At 56.1% G+C, this 8,573-nt stretch overlaps 2 protein-coding genes across 4 annotated transcripts in view; both read right to left on the bottom strand.

Moving 5' to 3' along the window:
* Nucleotides 1–1,809, bottom strand: part of RPL26L1 (ribosomal protein L26 like 1) — a 12,977-nt gene extending 11,168 nt beyond the window's left edge. Inside the window, 1 exon segment of the mRNA XM_015565139.1 lies at nucleotides 1,730–1,809. Coding sequence (XP_015420625.1) covers nucleotides 1,730–1,809 — 80 coding nt within the window.
* A 300-nt stretch (nucleotides 1,810–2,109) lies between these two features.
* The window catches only part of ERGIC1 (endoplasmic reticulum-golgi intermediate compartment 1), a 62,582-nt gene continuing 56,118 nt past the window's right edge, over nucleotides 2,110–8,573 (bottom strand). For 2 of the 3 annotated variants that reach the window (XM_015565095.1, XM_015565094.1), the window contains 2 exons: nucleotides 3,792–3,914; nucleotides 2,110–3,759 (listed from right to left, as the gene is read on the bottom strand). In XM_015565095.1, the coding sequence (XP_015420581.1) occupies nucleotides 3,098–3,759; nucleotides 3,792–3,914 (785 nt within the window). In that variant the 3' untranslated portion in view covers nucleotides 2,110–3,097. The remainder of the gene's footprint in view (nucleotides 3,760–3,791; nucleotides 3,915–8,573) is intronic. The other variant, XM_006765395.2, reaches the window with a different exon arrangement.

Raw genomic sequence — 8,573 nt, 5'->3', positions numbered from 1 at the left:
AAAAGGCAGCTGATCGATGTTTCTGGCTCTCTATCCCTCCCCCTTCCTCTCTGTAAAAAATCAATAAAATATATTTAAAAAAAAAAGAAATTTCTTTTGAGAGACAAATTTTTTAAACTTAAACTATATAGATAGGTACATTGTTATTAACTTAATTAGGGTACTCCTAAGGCTTAGAAAGAGCCACATTCAAGGGGCCAAAGAGCCGCATGTGGCTCGCGAGCCGCAGTTTACCAACCACGCCATAGGGGATGTAGTCAGTAATAATGTAATAACTATGTGTGGTGCCAGGTGGGGACTGGGAATATCGGAGGGAACACTGTAAGGTATATGATTGTCTAACCAGCCAGTATGTTGTACACCTGAAACTAATACAAAATAATATTGAATGTAAACAATAAATGAAAAAAAAATTCCGAAAAGGTGTTGTTAAAAAATTAATCTGTGACACATAGTTACAACCAACCACAGCTACCGTGTCTGAGCACCACGCCCTTCTTCCCAGGCCTCGCACCCCCAGGCAGCGCAGGCTGCGGCACTGACACTGTCCCTTCACTGATGTGGCCCTAGGTCACTTCTCCTGCAACCTCCCGGGAGGAGCCAGTTCTGCCCGACCACCCCGACCCCGGCCTACCACCTCCCTCCACGTGAGTCTGTGCTGTAATCCCCGACTGAGAAACCTTCTCACGGGAAAACACTGCCATCTGCGCCTGGTTAGATGACGGAAAGGACTGGTTTAAGGGACAAATCGTGAAAATGACACATACATCCCCTTTGACCCAGAAGCGAGACTCCTTCCTTGAGAAACCTCAAATGGAGTTTTTTGTTTTCTTTACATCAAACCAACCCGAGGTTTTTCAGTATTTGGAGTATAATTATATATATATATATATTTCAGAGCGGAAAGGAGATGGAAACATCAATGACGAGAATCATTGATTGGCTGCCTCCTGCACACCCCCCACTAGGGATCGAGCCCACAACCCAGGCATGTGTCTTGACCAGGAATCGAACCATAACCTCTGGGTTCATAGGTTGACGCTCAAGCACTGAGCCACGCTGGTCGGGCAGTGTTTGGAGTGAGAGCTTAGACACTTGGCGTGGGAATGGGGAATCCTCAAGCACTTCCGGCCATGTCCCCACCCCCCTCCCCTAAATCTTCTCAGCAGTCTTGTTCAGTAGCATTTTGAGGAGGTGGTGGCAATACACCTTTATCGTTTCTCTCCAAGGTATCCGTTCATTTCAATCCTACTTCACTGGTTAACTAAGTCACATCATCACAGCATGGAGCTCAGCTGGCGCGAACGGCTTGGGCACACATGACTGCCCGCTGGTGGGCAGGCTGCTGTGGACGGCGAGTGGTGAGTGTCACCACAGCTCAAGTAGCAGACAAGCTGGTGGAGAGACAGGGAGTGTCAAAGAGGGCCACCTTGCAGACAGCTGGCTCCCACACTCACCCTGATGTGTTTGTCACGTTCGTGCTGTCCCAGCAGAGACCCTGAAGGGCTGGCCAGCAGGATGGCACACAGCCATTCGGTCAGTCCCGTTGTCAGAGCTCATGATGGTCTCCCTTTGCTGAGCTGAAGGTTGAACCGGGAACGCCAGGTCCTTGGAAATGGAGAATGTATGAAACGCCTTCCTTTGTGCACCCTCGGCTGGAAGCCGTGGGGGAGTGTCAGCCCTGCTCCCAGGACATGGCATTCCCTTGGGAAAACCGATACGGACCTACCAACGTTTTTGAGAAGCCACCAGGTACCACTTGCCCGCATACATGAGCTGGTTCCGACCCAGGATAACTGACGTGCACATACTGCAGATTTCATTTCTGCCACAGTCCCTCACGGTTGTGTCACTGTTGGCCCCATTTCCACCGGGGCAAACTGAGGCACTGGCAGGGGAACGAAGCTGCACGGCTAGCGAAGGGCAGATTCCGGAATGTCCTGGAGGGACTCCATACAGGAAGCGCTGGGTCCGGAGGGTGACTTCTGGTCATCCTCTCAGATCTTTTCCGCATTTCCCAATCCCCCTCCTCTGGATTTAAATTCTCTCCTGGGACCGAGCCCCCGGGCTGCCAGCCACCGTCCAGTAGAAAGAAACACACTGCAACACTTCTGAAAATCAGCCCTTTAATCTATTTGAACCCAACGAGTGGGGAAAGAACGGACACATTTCCCCCCCTTGAGATGTCTGTTTATAATAATGGGTCTGAGGTGTGTCTTCCATAGGAACCCGACATCCCCTACGTCCTCACGAGTGTTGTTTCTTTAAATGCATCGAAGTGGAATTTCGAGGCCTGTGCACCCCACACATTTCCTCGCCTGACCCGCCCACCCTCTAAAGGGACTCTTTTTGTCGCTGGGGAACAGAATGTAAAAAAAAAAAAAAAAAAAGATATCCATCTAAGTGGCCAGAGAGACCAGAAATAACCAAATGCACATCAGTCAACACATATGCAAGCGGGGAAGCTGTCCTACTGGAATCCGGAGCCAGCCATTACCAATGGCAGAGACTCCAGCTATCTAGACAGATAAGTTACAACTCCTTCTCCCGCACGCCGCCCCTTAATCACAAGCCACCCCTTAATCACAAAAGTATGCAAACAATCTTGATCTAAATGGGAAGCCGGCAATGGCTCTCCCTGGGACAGGGCATACCTGAAATTCCCGGGTGGACGTGCGCCTGGACCCATGTGCCTCCCTTTTAGGACTAAAGGGAAAGGGGTAGGGTCCCACCTCAGGAGCAAGTGGGGGGACAATGGAGCTGCCCCAGGGACCAGGAACGTGCTGGTGTGTGGCCAGCCCCTGGGAAGCTCAGGGGCAAGGGGCCTAAACTGAGGGCTGCAGAGAGGGCGGGGCCGGTGCCCCTCGGGAGCCGGGAGCCGGGAGGTGGCCGTCCAGACGGGGGAGGGGGTGGGTCAGCGTTGCTTCCCCCACCTAAGGCCTTGGGACTGATGGCAGCCGCTGGGAGAGGCCGAGACATGACTGTTTTAGGGCCGCAGCGAAAGAGGCTCCCCGCCTGCCACAGCGCACAAACCCTGTCTGGTTCTCGAAGGGTGATTCCCAGTCACAACCAGCCCCTCCGCCTGGAGATGCTGCTGTCACACAGCAGGGGCTGAGGCACATTGGTGGTGGTGGTGGTGGGGTCCAGAGGGACACGGTGAACTGAGGAAGGGAGCCCACCACCGCCCCGTGACTGGGCATCTGCTCCTCGGGAGAGAGAGAAAGGCGTGGGGGTGAGGCCTCGCGGCCCGGGCTCTGGGCCAGGCAGGAGAGGATGCGGCCGAAGCCAGGGCTCCCCCTGCAGCGCCGCATCTCTGGTGGTGGTGGTGGAAGTACCATCCTTTGTTGAAGGCGCCAGGTGGGGGGTACCTCTGGGCAGCCTGGTCCAGAGCCGAGTCCAGGCCTGCGGGTGGCTGCCCAAGGGGGAAACCAAGGGACTCGTGCGTTCCAGAGGTGGGGGCTTGAGAGATTGTCAAAGCCTGGCTGAGAGCTGGTCGACAGGGATTCTGGGCTGGTCCCACAGCCCTCCCAGGAGTGGTCCCCAACATCCCCGAGCACCCCTTGCCTGACTCTGGTCTTGGGGGTCCCCAGGGGAAAGGGCACCACAACTTCAGGCAGCGTAATTCGTCTAACATTAAGCACGGGGAAGAGAGGTAGCTGCGGAGCCATGAGCCACCTGCTACCTCCCCCCACCCCCACTTTGGGATGCAGCCAGATCCTGGGCCAGACAGAGGGCAGGAGGAGACGGGGCGCTGGAGGCGGGGCTGGCGGTCGCCCTGGGTCCTCGCCGGCCGGGCGGGCAGGTGGTCAGTGCATCTTGCCCAGCTGGATCTTCTTCCAGGCCTCCGAGGCTGTGAAGATACACGAGTCCAGAATGCCAGCTACCGTGAAGGTCCCGCCGATGATGGCACAGATCTGAAAGCGGGGGAGGTCAGAGGTCAGCGCTGCAGGGAGTCCCGGGCCAGTCCCCGTCCACATCACAGGACAGTGAGCTCAGCAAGCACAGTCGCTCTGCCCCATTACACCCTCCCCACGGCAATCCGCGGGGTCTGGAACACACTCGGGGCTCAAAAAGCCCACCTGTTGGATGATGAGGTTAATCCTAATAATAAAAGTAATCAGCGGCAGCTCCTTAAATTCCCATGTTAACCTTCTGAGTGAGGAAGGGGATTAGTGGACCCATTTCACAGGCAAGGAAACTGAGGCTTAGTTAGGTAACTGCGCTGACTTGAACTCAGGTATGGCTGGACCCTGGAGCCTGTGGTCTTCTCTAATTGATCAGCGATTTACAATCCCACTTGCAGATGAAGGAAAGGAGGTTCGGAAAAGTGGCAGCACTGGCCCAAGGTCACACAGCCAGCAAGTGGCAATCCTGGGACTTGAACCCGTGTCTGACAGGTCCGGGCGCAGCGCTGCCTGTGACTGAGAGCTGGGGTGGGCTGCAGAGGCAGCAGCGAGAAGCACATCTCTCTCTCACAAGCTGGCACACGACCAGTGGGATGGGTAGTCATCAGATAATCATCCTGATAAATGCAAAATTATAACCAAGGCCACGAGGGGGGCAGGGGGCGTGGTGCTATTCGGCGGAGTGGCTCAGGGCACTATTTACTTTTGGGACCAGATAAGTCACCGTGAGGCCGTCCTGTGCACGGAAGGATACTTGGCACCATCCCGGGCCTCCACCCACAAGATGCCAGGAGTAACTTCTCCCTGTTGTGACAACTAAAATGTCTCCAGACATGGTCCAATGTCCCCTGGAGCTCAAAGCTGCTCCCGATTAAGAACTGCTACAGTAGGGGGATGACCATGAATGTCACCTGTATGTCTGTACTCCAGAACTTCCTGCCACATGACGGCCACAACAAAACAGACAGCGCTGGCACCGCGCCTTCCCTGTGCCGGGCACGGTCCGGGGGGGTTCATGCCTCCCATCACAGAACCCCCGGTCAATCCAATGAGCTAAGTAGAATTCTTACGCCTACTTTATAGCCAAGGAAACCGAGGCACAGAGACACCAAATCACTTGTCTAAAGCCACAGTGACTAGTGGCCGCACAGGGACACAAAACTTTGTGGAGTCTGTCTCTGAACCCCGCACGCTGCCTCTCAGGCACGAAATGTGCCCTCAGCTGACTTCCTCCCTTCGCTGTGAGGTTGTCGAAACTGTGCGACTCGGAATTTTCTGACCTACCTATGAGTTGCTTTTTGGTGCCAAAAGAGAATCAGAGAATGCATGATGGAAAAGAAAAGTTCACAGAAGGTTTGCAAGAGAACTTTAAATGCATTTCCCTCTTGCAAACAAACCTTACGCTGTTCACAAGAACCAATACCACCCTCCACCCGTGTGCCTGGGGGAGGCACCTCTTCACTCATGTACCCATGTGGCCCAGAGAGGGCGATCACCTGTCCAAGGCCACACAGTAAGTGTGAGTCTGTCTGCCCCCAGAGCTCTCACGCGCCCCCACATGCTGGGCAGCCCAAGGGGGCCCCTGAGCCTGCCTGGAAGGCACCCCTGGGGGGCCGGCCAGCATGACACTCGGCCACTGGAGGACTCTGGGAGAGGGCAGCCTTAACGGACCCTCCGGTGCCCAGTGGAGGTGGCCAGGAGACACGGCGGAGGCGAGAGGGAAGTGTGGATCGAACCAGCATTTATTTTTAAAATGATATTTCTACGAGATGAGCTCAGCGGAGGCCCGAGGCCCCGGCAGACAGAGCGGGTCTGTGGGATGGGCTGGAAGTGGGGCAGCTGGCATTCCAGTAATAACAGCCCAGCAACCGGAGCGGCCCCAGGGAGCGCAGAGGCTGGGGGCGCTGGGGGATGATCGTGGAGCGCTTGGCAGGCACGGCCCCTCCCTGCCAGCCCCCGAGCATGACGAAGGGGCACTTTCCGAGGCCGATGACGGCAGGGAGCTGGCTTATTTCGGTAGAGTGGGTCAGATGATGGGAGATTTTAGACCACAAAATGCTTTTAGAGCTTGGATCGGAGGATAGGAAAATGTGACTTAAGTGCAACGGAGCAAATAATGAAAAAATGAAAAATAACCACACACACATCTATATTCATCTACACCCTCTGGACCCCGAGCGCAGCCGTGATTCACACACACCTGGCGCCCAGTCTGGAGGCTCCTTTCACTGGGCGGCCCGGAGCAGCAGACAACACACGCATTGAGGTACATGGGGAAACACGGCCGTGGGGAAACTGAGGCCCTGGGCGCTAGGCCCTGCGGAGGCCCTGCCATGAGTCCAGTGAACCCACGGATGCCCCCAGCTCAGCAGCATGTCCCCGCGACCCTACATCTGCCGAAGGTGCTGGTCACTGGCCAGCTGAGGAGGGGAAATCTGGACACTTTTTTGCGGGGGCCGGGGAGCTCAAAAGCTGAAAGAAATCTAACACCCCCCTGATGCTGCCACAGCCCCCGACTAGCTCACCCACAGGTTATGACTGGTGTGAACGGGGCTGGGAAGGGTCCCGGGGGCTCTCAGGCCATGGTGGCCCTGGATGCTGCCATCTGGGTGGACAGAGAATCCCAGCACCAGGTTACCACCTCTGGACTCGCCCAGGGAAGTGGTCAGTCATGGTCAGCCCTGGTCCTGAGAAGGTCACGGGGAAATTAACGGAGCCACGAGGCTGCACGGAGGGTATGCGTGTCCTTGGACTCAGGCCCTACATGGTGGTGGCGAGATTACAGGCTTCCTTCGTGATTCCGTGGCTGATGGGGGGGTGACCAGCCACAGACGTGAGGAGGCCGACGCACACACCCCGATGGGAGATGTGCAGGAGGCAGCTGATCGATGTTTCTCTCTCATCGGTGTTTCTAACTATCTCTCTCCCTTCCTCTCTGTAAAAAATCAATAAAATATATTTTTTAAAAAAAGATACTCAAGAGAGGGCAGGCGACGGGGGGCGCGGAGACACGGCATCTCCCTGACCGGCGGGGACAGGCCCAGGGTGAATACAAGTGACAATAAAGCGAATCATGGTCGCGACACCCAGTTCCCACAGCCCGTCGCTCTGCACGCAGAAGAACGAGGAGAACCGGGCCTCCGTGGACACAGGGGCTGGGAGGCGGGACCCTCCTCGCCGGACGTGGTGAAGGTGGACTGGGCAGAGTGGGGGTGAGGTAAGGACTGGGAAGTCCACTGGGACCATCCCCACTGTGACAGCAGAAAGAGCTGGTGGCTTCTGGAAGAGGAGTGCTGGCTGTCACTTACTCTGGCCATAGGAGAGCCTTTCTGGGCCTCAGTCTTTTCATCTACAAAATGGGAAGACGACCCCTACCTTGCAACTGTTGCACTGCAGGAAAAGCCTCTGGAGCTCCTAGCACTTAGTAGGTGCTCAGTAAAGGATCCCCTTTCGGTTGACCGAAAGGCTCCAGCCTTGTCGCTAGGGCTGAGATTTTGTAAACCTCCCTAAGAACAACAATGGATCAAACATCTCGTATCCCCCAGGTCAGGCCTTGGGGTCTCCATTTCTGTTTCCCACCTGGCTCTCTAAAGGAGCGGAGCATGTCAATTCAGGGAAAGCTAGGCCAGCACAGGCAGACAGGCAGATTCTCTGCAGCTGCCTGGGCCCCATGCACCCGGAGGACCCATTCTACAGTTGGGGGAGCTGAGGTGGAGACAGGGTGTTTCCCCAGGGAAGTGCCAAGAAGTGTTTGTGCTGAACAGCGCTGGTTAGGACAAAGCACCCTAGCCCTCAGGGAGCGTCCATTCTTTGGCCCACCTCAACCCCACCGCGCAAAAGCCCGGGACGGGAGACAGCCGAAGCACTGACACGCAGTAGGCACTGAGTACACGTTCACTGAGCAGGTCAAGCAGTGACTGAGTGGGAGAGCGAACGGACGAATGAACAAATGAATGACGTGCTCAGAAACGGAGCAGGATTCCCAGGGGACAAGGGTGGCTCTCTCACAGGGTGGAGGCGATTCAGGGTGGTCGGGGCCCCTCCCGCCGCATGCTCTTGTGTCAGCCAAGTGCCCCGTGCCTCAGTTTCCCTACTTTTACAGATGGGAAGGCTAATCCTCACTGGCCAGGACTGCTGTGGGATTGAGTGAGCGTCCGTGCCAGCCTTGAATGCCTGTTCCCTTGGTCCCTCATTGCTGCCAGGCTTTGTACCTCCCGGCCAGGCCAAGGACAGTGGGACAACCTCTGTGTGTGTAGGGGGGCTGGAGGGGATGGGGACGGGGGTGAAGAAGCAGGGCCACTGAGTCAGGAAGGGCCGCCACAGCCAGCACCTGCAAACTCCTCGGGTCAGCAGCCCCAGCTCCAGACCCAGAAACAAGGACCATTCGATCGCCAGGCCCCAGAGAGTCTGAGACCAGCGCTGCGCTCAGCTTCTGGCAGCGTCATCACTAACACCCCTCCGTTCCCGGGGGCCTCCTCCCTGCGGCCGCCAGCTTCCCGGCCGCCTCTGGCCAGAATGAAGTCAGCTCGTCTACCTTGAAAAGAAGGTGTGTGTGTGTGTGTTTCCCTCTCGTTTTAACTACGGCTCTTAATTCCTTATACTATGGAAAGGCCGTGTTCCAACCGCACTGGCTGGGGCTGAATCCCTCCCTTGTCCCACCAGCACCAA

This window comes from Myotis davidii, unplaced genomic scaffold, assembly GCF_000327345.1.
Source record: "Myotis davidii unplaced genomic scaffold, ASM32734v1 scaffold399, whole genome shotgun sequence".
Lineage (NCBI taxonomy): Eukaryota > Metazoa > Chordata > Mammalia > Chiroptera > Vespertilionidae > Myotis > Myotis davidii.
Note: the sequence above shows the minus strand (reverse complement) of the source record. Positions and strands in the feature narration are given on the sequence as shown.